The following is a 16971-nucleotide window of genomic DNA, read 5'->3' as shown; positions in this document are numbered from 1 at the left end:
GCAATGTCCATTTCATATTCTTTAATAAGAATGTCAACCTCATGTAAAGATTTCTCTACTTCCTCTGCGGGGTTAACCTGGGAGGTACTGGGGACTGATGTTACTGGGTTTTGGCCCAAACATTGATGTTCTGAGAAAGGGTTACATATCTGCTCCCGCAGTTCTGCCAAAAAGATATAATCTCCCCTTTCCTCACCCCTACTGAACCCTAGGACCCATCAAGACAGCTTAAAAGGAGCTCTTTCATCTTTAAAACTTGCTGCCAGGAGCAAACTGTGTAATTGGTAAATTTCCCAGTCAGCTTTATGAATATTGAAATGAGGACTATTTTAAGTGAGATTATTTCCTAAAAGTGAAAATAAAACTGGAAAATGATTAGTAGTAAACATCTACTATGTTGGATGAACAAAATGTGACATCCACTGATGAAATGACGTCTCACAGGTTTTTGAGAAATATGTGTCAAGTGGCATATCAATAAAGCATAACAATTGTTTAAACTTATTTTCCTGTGGATATTTTTTTATGGTAATTACTGGTGATCAGTTGGTTACATTACATATTCAGTTTTTTTTTTTAGGTACCGGTAAGCGATTTTCAGCGCTGGTAAGCAGTTTATCGGCGTCGGTAGGCAGTTTATCGGCGTCAGTAGGCAGTTTATCAGCATCAGTGATTTTTTACGCCAGTAAGCAGTTTATTGGCGCCGATTGGCACTTTCGTTATCAGTGCTCAGCCACGAACGGAACCCCCACCATTAACCAGGGACTGCCTGTATATCTTTACTATGCTTTAAAGTGGGACCTGTACTGATTGGTTTCTTATTTGTGATGCTAATGGAATAATTTTGTTTTTGATACTGGTTGTCATCTCTTTTTATTTCTGAATCTGGTTTGACAGATGGTTGATTTTATTATCATTACCATTTTGTTTCTTGCTTTCAGGGGAAGATCTTGCTAATAGTCTCTTCTTATTTTCTTGAAGAATGGAAACATTATTTAGTTTATTTTCTTCAAGTTCTATAATGTTTTGGTTATTTTCTTCAAGTTCTTCTATAATGTTTTGGTTAATTTCCTCAACTACCATTTGTGATTATAAATCATACGGGTTTGGATCTATATCGCAAAAAAATTATCTGGCATAATCATTCTTGCACCAGTGATCAACAAGAGAACAAATAAGCCAGTCAGCAACTGCTCACACAACAAAATACTTAACTTTAACTTGAACATTAGCCATGATAACATAGAGCAAAGTGCCCTCAGTAAACAGCAACGCAACTGATAAAAGTAACACTGATAGTCGTAGAAGCGAGCGTGACTTCTGCCTCCTCACTCACCTGCCACTAGTTAATTACCTTATCAGCAAGCTTTAATGACTGAACCAGTTTTTGTGGAAGGTAATTCACAAAATAGACGAAGGTTTATATTCTTATAGGAACGAACTGTAATGAAATTACAGGCTACATAAAAATATTCATATACTGCAATTCAAATACTACCTTACATTGAAACTACAAGTAAGAGTAAGGAATTTCATGGAATTACAGAGCCTTATGTCTGATCTTGAACTTAGGTAAGTGTAGTATCTTTTCCTCCCTAACCTCTTCTCCACTCTCTTGCCCCCTTTGTATCATGGGTTTCGTACCTCAGGAAATTAAAACAATATCTTCACTTCTGGAAATCTACATGTTGTCACAACCACCAGGCAGTCATTTATCTTAAATTAAGTGGGCCAAGCAAGAAGGAAGAAAATGCATCTACTATTAGAGCTGACTCCTTTTATGTGGAAACCAACATAAAAATGACTTGCTAACTAAAAAAAAAAATCCCAAAGGCAAATGCTCACATATACGAGTATATCAATATAGCAGCAACCACATATTCATTAGCACTTCTGTAAATTCTGAATGGTTTACTGTGCTTCACTGGTAGGCTAAGATGTGCAAAATGTAATGGTTTTATTTGTCTGAGATGAAAATTAAATTAATGGGGAATACAAAAGAAAAATGTTAATAAACAGGTTTTAACAAAGAGAAAATCTAATTTTGGTAGCCGCTGCAAGTCCTTAAAGGATTTACACTCTCATGGTCCCCTAAGGGCCCCATAAGACAGACTAACCAAATACAAGCAGCCCCTGGTTATCGGCAGGAGTTCCATTCCGACAGCATGACGATAAGCATAAATCGCCGATAACTGAAAATCGCTTATCGGCGCTGATAACTGGGTATCGGCACTGATAAACAAAGATCGGCGCCTCTGTTAGGTATGCACTGGCACCAATACCCGATTATTGGCGCCAATAAGTGGAAATCTGCAATTATCAGCACAAATTAGCGTTCCCAACTGAACGAGTTATTTGTTTTTGCAATCAAGTGATAGTGCGATTCTGTATTGCAGAACAGGTGATCATGACACTGTGTGCTAACATGTTTCCATGGTGCCTTTCCTTAATCTTCTGACTTTGAGAAGATTCTTTCAAGATTTGACATCTGAAGATATATTTACTTATTGTTATATGCTGCAAGATTCTGTTTAATCTTAATCCATTTTTAGAGGTACTTTGATCATATGTGATTATCCTCACTGTCAGATTCTGTTTAATCTTAAGTTATTTTGGAAGTTCTTAGATCATATTTGATTTCCTAGTGGCACTATTTGGTTTTGTGAATTAACGTAATCACAATGCCACGGAGCTGGTGGTTAAGCTCCTATGTACATTTCTTCTGATTTGTGTAATTATAATCTGTCAAGTCAACCATTGATTTTCCTTTAATTTCCATTGAATTTAATGTTAAACTAACTCTATTAATCTGTTTTACATGTGTGGCCCCCCTAGTTAGATGCACTTGGAACTTAATTATGAGATAGATACCACAAGCCCAGGCAGAATTCTTGTCAGTAGGTCCTCCGACCCCCTCCCTCTCTCCCGCATTACTTTGCTGTGTCCACGGATCCAAATCCACCACTGATCCCTTGTAGTATTAAAATTAAAGCCTGGCCTTCACATCAAGATATCTCGTCCCTAGGACAAAAGTGTAGTTGGAAATGGAATTGTTCAGCACAAGTGGTGTATTTTATTTGTGTAATGTAACACATAAGTGTTTATATCCAGTTTGCATTTTATTGTTCTTTGAATGATTTCCCTCTCTGCCTTCAGCATTCCCAAATTGAATGTGTTAAGTATTTTGCAATCAAGTGACAGTGTGTTCTGTATTGCAGAATACGTGATCAAGACACTGTTTGCCAACCTGTTTTCCACAGTGCCCTTTTTCCTCATCTCCCGACTTTGAGAAGATTCCTTCAAGATTTGACATCTGAAGGTATATTTAATTATTGTTACCTGCTGCACAATTCTGTTTAATCATAATCTAATTTTAGAGGTTCTTAGATCATATGTGATTATCCTCACTGTAAGATTCTATTTAATTTTAAGATAATTTTGGAGGTTCTTAGATCATATCTGATTTGCTAGTGGACTAATTGGTTTTGTCGATTAATATAATTACAGTGCCATGGAGCTGGTGGTTAAGCTCCTGTGTATATTTCTTCTGATTTATGTAATTATAATCTATTAAGTCAATCCTTGACTTTCCCTTAATTTCCACTGAATTTAGGATTAAAGTAGCTCTATTAATCTCTTTTACACATGTGGCCCCACTAGTTAGATGCATTTAGAACTTAAATAAGAGACAGATGTCATGTTGCTGACCACACTGTAAAAGTTTGAGGACTCACAGCAGCTACCAAAAACTGGTTTTTCCTACATCAAAACTGTTTTTTGATAGGTTAGCCGCTGATTGTCCTCTAAGGGGCGTACAAAAGAAACTGCCAGTTGATAAAATGGCTCAGCTCCTAATAAATAAACCCCAACAACCCAGATCAATTTTTTGTCAGAAGTATAGTCATCAGTTATTAACACTTCTCTTTACTCCATATTCCCAATAGGGTCTGGCAATGCATTATTCTTTGTGGTTCGAAGGTGACTTACCCAATTATGTCGGGTCTGGTTACGGGATTATTGTCTTCCCAGCAATATCTCAGCATGACCACCGCTTCCATGGCAATGGTGTTTCAGGAATTTTTTATTTGAGGTAAAGTCACAGGTTATCAACCATTTTTTTTATTCTGGATACTCATCACTGTCTGGCAATAAAGAACAGGAAACACACACTTATAAATGTATTATCCCTTGTGGTTCTATAGAAACTTACATAATTATTTTGGGTCTGGCTGCAGGGTTACTGCACCATCACCAGTTCACTTGGAGACCTCTTCGAAGAAAACATTTCCAAAGAAAGTTAACAATGTGCTCATTTTTTGGATGTCATGCAACTTAGAAAAGGTGTGAGAGTCTGCCTTTTTAATGAGAGCCACTAAAATAATTATCAGTCCATGCAGAGAGAGTGGTTTGTTTGTGCTAGAGTGTAGGAAAAATAACACCATCTGGGATGCTTTCCATGACATCTAGGTAAGCCTTGAGTGCTGGCACCGGTAGCATTTTATATGAAATACTGGGTTCTTTTACCAGAAAAAGGGATTTCCTCTTTAAAAAGGTCCTCATTCTTGGCCAGGAATGATAGGCCAGGAGACAACAATAAATGACAACTAGGTGTACAAGTGATGAAACGTTGTCCCCATCTAAGAGAGCCCAGTTTGCTAACCCGAGATTCCCCTTTTTCAAGAACAGATAGGGGAAAAATGTAATTTGGAGCTTATAAAGGGGAGCAAAATGTTGGAGTCTACCAATGCTTCTTTCCAACCTTATGCAACCCCAGAAAGTCACTGAATGCTCCCCATAGGGTCCACATAAGGGTTTTGGCTACTGCAGTGAACATTGTTCTGGAAGACTCTGGAAGCTATTTAAATGCTACTTCCAGCATAGTAGTAGAAGTTATAATACTGAGGAAGTGGAGCCTAGCATAAATTCAGCCATGGCTGCCCTGAGATTTTTCTTGTGCGGGTCCCAGATTGCTGGATAGCCATGTTCAATGGGAGCTTTTACCTCTCATAAGGGAGGACAAGTGTTGCTCATTCCTTTGTAGCACTACTAGATGCTGGGGTTGTGGAGACAAATGGCTTTATTTCTGCCATAAACTCTTGTTTCCCAGTCACCACAAAATTCTGAACTTCAGTCTTCACATGAATGTATGTTTCAAAAGTGAAAAGACAGAAGTCTGATGCCTCTCAGAGAGGTTATTGGTCTCTGTAAAATTGTTGTTGCACTATATTTTCCATTAAACTGGAGAAAGGTTGCTTCTATGGCTTTCACTGACATGTTTGTTTCTATGGCTTTCATTAATGTGGTTGCTTCTATGGCTTTCACCGCTATATTAGCAGGCAGGATAACCATCTACTTCAACGGTTTCTGAATTCCTACTGAAGGAGGGACCAATACTGGGAAAGGCTGCTCTGTCCCGAAATTCTACATCAACCTCAATCAGTTTTCCTTTCATTAATGAGGTATTTTTCATTTGGTGAAAGAATGCACACTGAGGTGTCTTGCCAAGGGTTATCAGTACCATTCTCAGGGGTAGATATTGGTGAGTGTACTACATTTTGATCTTAAGTTTTATTGTCCGACCTGATCTTATTACTGTTACCAGGGAGCTCTGGGAGTGAGAAGGCTGTCTCTTCCTACCCATTCCAATTTCAATGGGGATATAGCTAACTGATTCAACTTCTTTTTGGGCTTAGGTTTTATATTACTCTGTTCCGATGATGAAAGTTTTTTTGTGAGAAAAGCAATCTTTGCCTGGGCAGACTGTGCAGCCTCTCTATCTTCTAGTTTAAAGGATGAGGAACTTTTACACATCGCATCCAGTTCCATATCTAGGACAGACCTGAATTCCTCTTGGGAATCATGGATAGCACCTCTGATATCCTGGTGCTCAGTAGCAAGGTCATCCTTGATACTGTTCATGATTTCCTCCCAGAATTCGGAGAGACTGCTAGCAGAATTTTGCCCATCAGGGAAGCCTGCATGAACTGATTAAGCCAAGACAAGTCATATCACCACTGCCTGGCAGTATAGAAGTCCAGGATAAATCACTACCCTCTATACAAAGATTTCAGATGAGGTTGGGTTGACCCTAGTCGGGTCCCCTTCAATACATGATTCCTGCATGGGAAAGGCAAGATTCTCATCTGAAGTATCTCTCTCATATCAAGCAGAAGACTGTTCCCTAGATCTTCCAGATTCAGAAGGGAGATTCCAGTGCCTATATCCACTTCCTGTCAGGTATCAGTGACCTCTCTCCCAATTAAAGACTCTTTGTCTCCTTTGGAGGAGATAAAGTGGAAGTTCCTATAATACACTGTTTTTGGAACATTGGCCCAAATGTGGGTTCTGCTCAGAGAGGGGTGGAAACACACTGCCATAGTTCTGCTGGAATGACATACAGTACTCTCCTTCTTCCGTACAGAAGTAATGTGTAGGTCCTGAGTAATAGTGGCCCACTAGTGATAAAAGGAACAAGTGTTTAATAAAAACTACCTAATGTTAGCTACCTATATCACTGCACACGCATCAAACGCTTCAAATTAAAACAGCCCGACATGACCACAAGTACGTGTCCACAGCATGATTAAAGGTAACATGTATTAAAATATTAATTTACAATTACTACAAAAACAAGTTAGTTGGTACATTAATGGAATTAATGTACCAAATACATAAAATCAGTATCTTCAAGATTTTAAATTGCTTGGCAAAACTCACCATTACAAAAAAGTACTTTTTGTATTCCATTAGGAAAAAGACAAGCGTCAAGACAATTTTTTTTTAAAACCTATGATGTCACTACCAGTGGAGTAATACTCGCTAAAAGTAGATCCACATCAATATATTTTCTTTAGTACTTAAAAAGAACACCAATATAAGGATAACTGGGGAACTATCTACATCACAAAATCCATTTATAAAGCACTGCACAGGAAACACTAGCCTTTAGTAAACAGCAGGGCTCATAAGTCAAGCATGATTGGGAACTATGACCACCTCTATGTTTTGTAAACAAGAGGTTAGGCTAATTTGATTTACCCTTTTGGTAATCTCAAATTATCTATTATGTTACAAAAGTCATTGAATAATGAGTTTCAATAACAAAATTGTCTAATATTATAGCCTTAATGTTAATTATCACTTTGCCAAACCAGAAAAAAAACAGCACAACAATTACAGCATAGCCTAGCGATCTACAGTACTCCTAACTTCTTGAAAGAGGCCTACTGGCTCCCAATTTTAAAAAAAATAAGCCTACCAGTTAAAATTTTAAGAAACTAAAGGAACTAAAATTTATCACTGGGTCTTAAAACTAAGTACTTAGCTTGAGTGGTGTTATGATGATCAACAAATGCATAGTCAAACACTATTTCCAGATCAAAGGCTGGGGATTAGTGAACTCTTGGACAGACCAGAGTGTAATGAGGAAGATAGCTGACATACTCACTGTTGCCGCATCTGTGCAAGTGAAATGTAGAGAAAACCAAGGAAGTCATTGTTAGACAAGAGACACAGCCCTCCTGTCCTGAGTCCTTTATATTCTATCACTGCCAACAGCACTATTCTGGCCAAGACCAACTATACGAGAATTCTTTGCAATTATTTGGTCCGTTTTATGGAGCCATGGGGGAGCCAAGAGAGTGTAACTCCTTCAAGGACTCACAGTGGCTATGCTTTCAAAGAAAAATAATAAAAAATTCTTAGACATTAATCATAATGGAAGTGATCAAGATAAAATATAATTACCTAGTCTACATTTTCACTTACCATGTTCAGTTTCAGTTAAATCTTGTAGTTCACCATATTGTCGTTCATATTCCTCTTTATAATAACAAAACATAATCAAAGCTGTGTAACCTAAAGTCAGTAACTTGTACCTACTGAACTTTTTCATATTCGTCTGACCACGGGCTTTTTCCCCTGCTATGCAAAGGCTGTCAATTTTCTGAAATAATAATTTAACAAAATACAGTATATATTTTCATAAAATTCGTTACAGTATTTCAATACTTATAAACTATTAATATAGCTACTAAAACTTGCCCCCACATCTGGCAAATGTGAAAAATAAAGAAAATAATTGTGTGAGATCTACTATAACAGTTGCTGTCTAGTTCATCCACCCACCACCAGGTAAGATCTGAATGTTTATATTCAGAAAAACTTTCAAGAAAACCCATTAAGTGGAGAAACTGGAAGGGATGTTACTTAATATTTGGTAAGTAATGAAATAATAAATTTCATTATGAAAATTTATATTATTTGCAGTGAATCTTACCAACTACAGACAGTCCCCAGATTGCAGCTGTCATGGCCTACAGCATATCCATACTTATGGCATTTTTTCAAATATATTCATTAAAAAATCGGGCACTGAAACTAAGATCATGGCGCTGAAATCCGGATTACAGCGCTGTAAGCACCATGAGAAAACCAGCTTATGGAGCTGTAGCCACTGGGAGGTCCCGCCTATACGGAAGGTAGAAATGTTATTTTCATGATAAAATTAAGTTTAATATATACTTACCAAGCTATTGCATAGCTATACAGTAGTTTCAACTCATGTGACAGCAAAAATGTTAAAAACAGCGGTAACGCTTCTATTATTTTCGTATAGGTGACTAGCCCCGCCCACTATCGGGGAACAATAGGAACAACACAGCTGAAGAGCTCAGTTTGTTTGTGCCCTTATGTCCATGAGAGGGGAGGAGGGAGGGCTTGTGGCGGAATTCAAAAAAAAAAAAAAACAACACACAACACTCACCCTGATCCTTGGTTGCTGGGAGATGGATTAAGGCCGCCATAACAACCACAACCGCAAACAACCACAAACACAACAAGGAAATACAAAAAAAAAAAGAAAAAAGAAACAGAACACACATACAATAAAACAGCACACCAACAATATAAACTAACAACTCTCGGAAAAACAAAAAACTGTCCAACACGAAACCACTGACCGGCACTAGCTCTGACTAAAGACTCTCAACAACAAAAAAACCCTCCTTCACATTCTCACAGACAGACAGCACCGTAAACAAACTCCAACTAACGACCCTTATCCCTCTTCCAACAACCAAACACTCACTAACGACAATTCTCTCTCTCTCTCTCTCTCTCTCTCTCTCTCTCTCTCTCTCTCACAAAACGTTGGGAAATGCTAAATAAAAATCCATTCATCCCTCTATAGTTCTCCCCCCTTTTAGCATTTCCCAACCAATACTTTTCACACTACATTCAAATTGCCTTACGCAACACCCACGGATGCTCACTAGCAGGTCCTCTAGAACGCGTTCGCGGGCACGCAATCATTCTCTCAGACTCGCTCTCTCTTCCAGCAACATTCAGATTTACATTTTCTCCTCCATTCTCTCTCAGATTCACGCTATCTTCTTCACTATTACCACTCTCAATTTCATCCACAATCTCATCTATACCCTCTAACTCGTTCCCAAATACCTCCCCCAATTCTTCAACTAACCCATCCCATTCGCTCATTGACCTTTCCAATTCTTGCAACGATTCATTCATGCTTTCAATCACTTGTATATTACTGCTACGCTCTCTTACTTTTACACTTTCACTCACCTCCAACCGTTCACTCACCCCTACACGTTCAGTCAACTCAGTTATATCAAACCCGCATCTGCTATACGTTCTATTCATACCATCCCATTCATCCGTATTACACGCTTTATCACTCATTTTCACTTTGGCACTCACACCCCTATCACAAAACTTACAATCATTCCGTTTCACTTACATTCTTCCCTTTCTTATGTTTCCTACCATACTCTATCAAAACCAATTGCTGATCCTCCATACACAAGCTCTCATGCATACTTGGTTCACCCACATTCGATTTCAACCATTTATACACCCCAATTTCTAACCGTTCACACACTCTTCCAACCACTGCTACCCCCTAAATTTCCAATCCCTCTTACTTCCCCTGACAATTCCTAATTTCTCACATCCATTCTTAAATATGACATTCATACTACACCGGTATCTACTAACGCAATCAATCTTACTCCCTTACAACACACTTGCACACTCATGCACTCGTCAGTCTTTCCAGCAAAACCTCCCTCATGCAACAACCCCTCACGTACATGCATCACACGCACCGCTTGCATCCTGGAGGATCCACCCATCTGAACCCCTTCACACTCAGTTTCCCGAATTCGCTGTCACAGTCACCCTCTTTCATCTACATACACTTGATACATGCCCTTCCATTCCACATTCAACACACTTCGCTCTCGGTTCTGAACACATTCTCGCATAATGCCCATTCTTACCACAGTTGCCACATATTATATTCACTGGTACCCTACAACCATTTAGCAATATGACCCACCTGTCTGCACCTGTAGCATTTAACCCCTATCTTTCAGACACTCACTTACCAAATGTCCCGATTGCCCACACCAAACACGTTCCTAAAGCCCACCTACACTCATTCTTTGTATGTCCTTCCTTTCCACATCTAAAACACTTCGCTCGACTTCCACTCACCGACCTTCCCTTTGTACACTACTATCCCTAACCCATCCAACCCGTTGTTCCCTTACAAACCCACCATTCATCCTCACTGGCACCTCCACATTACTTGCTCTTACACTCCTATCTATTACACTATCTGCCATTCTCATTGGGCCCCTCAACACTGCATCCCTAAAGCTTCCAAACTCTGGCACTCTCTCAACTACCCCAGCCCTTACACTCACACTTCTGCTCTCGTTTATAACCCTGTCAAGCTCATAATCTTCTACAATTTCCAAAATTTCTCCCCAAGTCAACCTTTCACTTGTCCATCTTTTCTTCTCCTTCCGCTTCAAGTTCACAAATTCTCTCACTCCATCTGGCACTGTCTCTAACAACTTTCGTACTAACTCCTTACATTCATCTATCCCATCATCCCCAAACTTCTTCCTCGCCAATGTTTCCAGCCTACAAGCATACAGTGACAAGGTTTCCCAGCTTTCATTCTTGCCTCATCAAATCCATTCTTCCTCTTATACTTAACACTGGGCTTTCACACGCCTCGCTTGCTCAACTAGTCTAGCTTTCACCTTGTCATACTCAACATCTCCCACACTCATAATAACCCTATACATATCAAGCAAAAACCCAGTCAAATATTCTCCTAATTCTCGTGCCCACACTCTCTTACTCGCCCCATACTTATCCTGACAAAACCTTTCATACTTCCTAAAGAAATCATGCACATCCCTACTTCCATACTCATTATACCTTTCACACCGGGTACCTCCCTCACATACATAGCCTTTCTCACTTCTTTCTCACTTTCACTCTCACTTTCGCTACTTTCACTCTGTCCTCTTCCGAATACAAAGAGTCCACTTCCGCACTTACATTCATCTTACTCATTACACTCTTCTTCCCTTCTTTTTATCCACTTTTATCCATTCACCTCCATCCACCTCACTATCACTACTAGTTTTACCCCTCTCCTTCTTTCCTGCCTTTCCCACTTCCTTACCCTTCTTACCAGTTTCCTTTCCTTTTCCTTCTTTCCTTTTTTTCTTCCCTGATTTATCCTTACTTTCCCTCTGCTCCTTCCCCTTGCTTTTCATTCCCTTTTCCTTACCCTGCCTTTCATTCTCTCGTTTCTCACTTCCTATTCCCACATCACTTTCATCACTCACGCTTCCACTCACTTCTTCCTCCTTTTCTTTCTCTCTTGCCCCTTCACACGTTCCAGAGAACCTGCCTCCAACAGCCCCTTCTCCAAAAACACCCTTGAACATACCTTTCACCATTTCTTCCACACCTTTTATCATTCCCTCCAACTTTTATCCATCCTCTCTTCTGACTCTTTCATCTCCCCTTTCATTTCCTCTTTCGCTCCTTTTACTAATGATCCCATCTCTTCCAACTGAAGCCTTAATTTCTCATTCTCACTCTTTAACCATGCATTCTCCTCTCTTGACAGCTGCAACTCCCTCTCTCAACCTCACCAGTTCCTCTTCCATCCTTTCCTCCAGTCACACTACCCACCACCAATCTTAATTACAACTGCCCCACGTTGGGCGCCAAATATAATGTATGGAATTTCAAAACACAAAAAAACAACACACAACACTCACCCTGATCCTCGGTTGCTGGGAGATGGATTAAGGCTGCCGTAACAACCACAACCGCAAACAACCACAAACACAACAAGGAAATACAAAAAAAAAAAAGAAACAGAACACACATACAATAAAACAGCACACCAACAATATAAACTAACAACTCTCGGAAAAACAAAAAACTGTCCAACACGAAACCACTGACCGGCACTAGCTCTGACTAAAGACTCTCAACAACAAAAAAACCCTCCTTCACATTCTCACAGACAGACAGCGCCATAAACAAACTCCAACTAACGACCCTTATCCCTCTTCCAACAACCGAAACACTCACTAACGACAATTACACTCGCGCTCTCTCTCTCTCTCTCTCTCTCTCTCTCTCTCTCTCTCTCTCTCTCTCTCTCTCACAAAACGTTGGGAAATGCTAAATAAAAATCCATTCATCCCTCTATAGGCTCTGATTCTGTAATTACTTGGTAAATATATATGAAATTTAATTTTATCATGAAAATGACAAATCTTTAAAATAATTTGTATTTTTCCTAACATACAGACCTGAGGTCTTTGCATATGGGATTGAATTTCAGCGAGCTGGAAATCCAGCCGTTAAACTTTTTGCATGGTTATGGTAACAGTTACCGAAGGGAGGGGCGGAAGGACGGCCCACCTAGTAGGAGAGCACTCAAATCTATGTAGTTTACCTTTTGGCCCACGTAAGAGAATGAGGGGTGGTAAGACGTGGGCCCTTTATGTAAAGACCTCAGTTTTGTATGTTAGGAAAAATACAAATTATTTTAAAAATTTGTCATTTGTTCCTACACTAATACAAACCCTCTGTCTTTACATATGGGAAACTTGCTTTTGGAAGGAGGACTCTAAGTAAATCTCTGAACTGACTGGTAGTTTGGCTCACATGGGTACTCTCTTCCTGGTCATGAAAGAGCAAAGGAAGACCATACCTCTGACCTATTGAACAAGAGATGTTCAATCGTCAGACTTCTGGGCACTTTGAATTAAGGAAATGTAATCTCTCGGATTCAAAAAGGTTTGGATGAACCCACAGTGTCAGAGACTATAAAGCTAAGAATAACCAACTGGTTTTGCTCATAGTCAATCCCTCTCTCTCCTTGCTAGAGAGAAGGAAGGCTTTGCATCTATTAATCCAAAAGGCACGACAGAGAAGGAATGCACATCTCATCGAGACTGCGGCCAAAAAGTACACTATGTAGATTTGAGTGCCCTATGACTAGGTAGGCAGTCCTTCCGCCCCTACCTTCAGTAACCGTTACCATAACCACCTTGCAAAAAGTTTCACGGCCGGATTTCCAGCTCGCTGAAGTTGATCCCGTATGTAAAGCCCGAGGGTTTGTATTCGTGTAGGAACAAATAACATTTTCATATAAGTAACTTACCAAGTACAGTAATTACACAGCTGAATCCCACACTGACAGGAGGTGGGACACATGGACATACAATATTCTACTCTAAAACATTAAGTAATGGTAAAGTTAAAGTTAAAGTTTGGTGGTTTCAGCCCCCCCACCATGTCGTCACTCATGGCAGTAACCATCTGATAGAGTCTCACCATCAGCCCCGATGGGGAGCGAACACTGGTCCCCAAGATTACGAGGCCAACGAGTTACCAACTGTACTAGCCAGAATTTGATATTTGAAATAGAAAATTTGAAATAGAAAATTTGCTAGCATTGATAAAATGCTTGTTGTTTCCTTACCTGGTAAGAGAGCTACTGCAGGTAGATACTGCCTCTGGTTGGTGCTCATCTTAACTTGTAGTAGCGTGGCAGTATAGTTGTAGAGTGCCTCTACTTAGGTGGCAGCTTTGTAGTGAGGGATATGTCTGATGGCTAGCAAAGTATCAATAAGTGCCTTGCCCTGGGCGCAGTACCACAATTAAAACAACCAGACAACACTGTCACCTACACAGAAATAAAAAACCACCACCCGTCCACTAAAAACTGGTGGGCACTACAGGTACACGGTACCCCCAGTCTCCTCCAAAGACTCGGCACACTATATCAAGGCAAAGAGACAGAGAATAGAAGGAATGCTTCCTATGCTTCGTTCCCTAATACCAAGCCAGCCACTGATAATGGACCTTAAGTACTGCAGTTTTCAAACACTGTTTCCACTTCTCGTAAATAATGTGGCGCAAAGATCGATTTACACTGCCAACACAGACTGCAAACAGAAGAGAAGGACAAGTTATGTCTGAAAGCTAATGAGGTAGCGACTGCTCTGATCTCATGGGCTTTAACCTTAAAAGAAGGCAAGATGTCCTCTCCAATCTGAGAATGTGCCTCATTAATAAGGTCCCTTAAGAAGAATGACAATGTGTTCTTAGAAAGGGGTAAGGAAGGATTCTTAACAGAGCACCAGAGGTTGCTGGAGGGTCCTCTGATCTTCCCGGTCCTATCCAGGTAATACCTTAAGGCCCTGACAGGGCAAAGAGCTCTTTCTTCCTCTTCTGGGCCAAGGATCTCCATCAAATTCTTAATAGTAAAAGAACTCAACAAGAATGGTTACTCTCTTTGTTAATGCAAGACACCACTGTCCCCGCTATGACTAGAGGACTAAGGGTTTTACAGTTCCCATAAACAATCTCTACATTCTTAAAGTAATGTGACACAAAACAGATTCACACCTCCACTGAGCAGCATTGACTACCTCTTCCAGCAAAATGCTGTTGAGAAAGTTAAATGATGTACTAATCGCACATACATCACAGATTTTCAATTTCAGCATGGGTAATAACGTTGGATAAAGGTGTTCACACACACACTGACTTTCACTAAACATTTTACAAAAAAGAACATGGCATCCTTGGACATAATGCTCTGACTGCACAAAAAAGTTCTTCTTCTTCCTTACCTACCAAAAACAATATATAAACCAAGAATGTATACATGTCTAGGTAAAGCCTTTTCCTTAAAATCATTCTTTACTCTGAAATGAGGTAGAACTGATAAAACTGCATCTCTGCTCATAAGGTGGTCCAAAAGTTCCACCCAAGATCATTTCACCCAGAAAATTCCAACCACGAAAATTTCACCAATATAAAATTCCACCCACGAAAATATAGAAATTATTATAGACACTAATAAGGAATATTGAAACATATGATGTCAAACATATATTTTCTTAAAATATAAATGATTCTTAACTGTTCAAAGTGAATTTAAAACATACACATCTAGAATGATATACTACAATAATTTTTCATGGTTTTAAATGAAAGTTAAAAACCATGATGGCTGACAATTTTCAACTAGATTTTTCAGTCTTTCATTTGTAGATTTCTATTTTTCTCTTTTGTGAGAGACATCTTGTCTTAAATGAACATTTTTTTGTTTGTAAGAGCTTCCTCTTTTTAATTGCAGAACAAAAAGGCCACAAATCTGGATGTGCACTTGTTAGAGAGGCTCTTTTTGGACTATTAAAACCATCAACATGATTGTTTGTCCTTGGTTCGTCATTTAGAGTACATATTTCTCGAGGGAAAAGAGGTTCTACTCTTCGTCTGCATTCCCCTCTTCCGCACTGAACACCAATGTAAGTTTGTTCAAAATATGAAATAAACTCTGTCAGTATACCATCGTCATTGGAAAGAAGTTCAAGAGCACCAACATCATCTTGGGTGGGTAAAAATGCCAAAGCACTAAAGCATTCCACCTTTATTGCAAAAGAAGAGTCAGTGTTGTGCTGTGCCTTTTTACTTAGTTTGCAAATTTTATGCCAGCAGGACTGACCAAAATGAAACAAACATCCTGATATAGCTGCGCTTTCAAACACGCTGTGAAGGCATTGTGCAAAGTTAGTTCAAAATCCATAATACATTGCACTGGCCGACTGTTTGGACACATCACGAATAGCTGAAAAAAATCTTCAGTAGGTGGCCTCTTGTTTATTAGGCAACAAGACAAATACACGCGGGAAACACCTCTTTTTAACAACGAAATGGGCCATGAATAGCTGGATCCAGAGGTTTGGTAAAGCTTTAAACGTTCTGTACCAGAAGCATGTGTTACTTACTGATAAATCATCCAATCCCGATCCCATTGCAAATACTGTATTAGAATACAGTCCAAGTCCTCTATGCCACTATCACAGCCCTTCGTTGGGTGAGTCGGTAGAGCTTCGGACTGTCACTCGATGGGCTGGAGTTCAATTCCCCCGGCTGGCTGATGAAGAGTTAGAGGAATTTATTTCTGGTGATAGAAATTAATTTCTTGCTATAATGTGGTTCAGATTCCACAATAAGCTGTAGGTCCCATTGCTAAGTAACCAATTGGTTCTTAGCCACGTAAAATAAGTCTAATCCTTCGGGCCAGCCCTAGGAAAGCTGTTAATCAGCTCAGTGGTTTGGTAAAACTAAGGTATACTTAACTTTTTTATGCCACTATCATATGCTAAGAAAAGTGATCCATCAGGAAGATATTTGAATGAATCTGGAAATTCATATCCTGTGCAACATGTCAGAAGTGCAGGAATTGCCAAAGCAGTCTGTATCTCTCCATTTCCAAATATTACAGGAAAGGGAAGGGGTCAAAAACTTTGCAGCTTTGATTTTGTACTTAGTGCAGTGGCTGAGTGGCACTTGAAATTATTTCCCTTGTTGATGTGCCACATACTGCATAAATTGTATTGCACATTGAACTCACAGCAACTCTTGCTTCAATTTCTGCTTGTAAAGCAGGATAAGTATGCTTACCAGAACTATAAATCAAAGTAGGCTCATTACAGTTGTAAGTTGTGTGAATACAGGACTTGCAGCCTTCATAAAATAGTTCACATTGCCAGAAAGTTTTTGTTTTTGCAGGATTGTTTCGATGCTTCTCATATACATTGT

At 39.4% G+C, this 16971-nt stretch overlaps 1 protein-coding gene across 1 annotated transcript in view; it reads right to left on the bottom strand.

Annotated features, from left to right (window-relative positions):
* The window catches only part of LOC136830810 (uncharacterized protein PF3D7_1120600-like), a 211255-nt gene that overhangs the window by 128669 nt on the left and 65615 nt on the right, over positions 1–16971 (bottom strand). Inside the window, exon 5 of the mRNA XM_067090737.1 lies at positions 7768–7945. Within this exon, the coding sequence (XP_066946838.1) occupies positions 7768–7945 (178 nt within the window). The remainder of the gene's footprint in view (positions 1–7767; positions 7946–16971) is intronic.

This window comes from Macrobrachium rosenbergii, chromosome 47, assembly GCF_040412425.1.
Source record: "Macrobrachium rosenbergii isolate ZJJX-2024 chromosome 47, ASM4041242v1, whole genome shotgun sequence".
NCBI classification, from domain to species: Eukaryota; Metazoa; Arthropoda; class Malacostraca; order Decapoda; family Palaemonidae; genus Macrobrachium; species Macrobrachium rosenbergii.
This window is presented reverse-complemented; position numbering and strand designations above follow the sequence as displayed.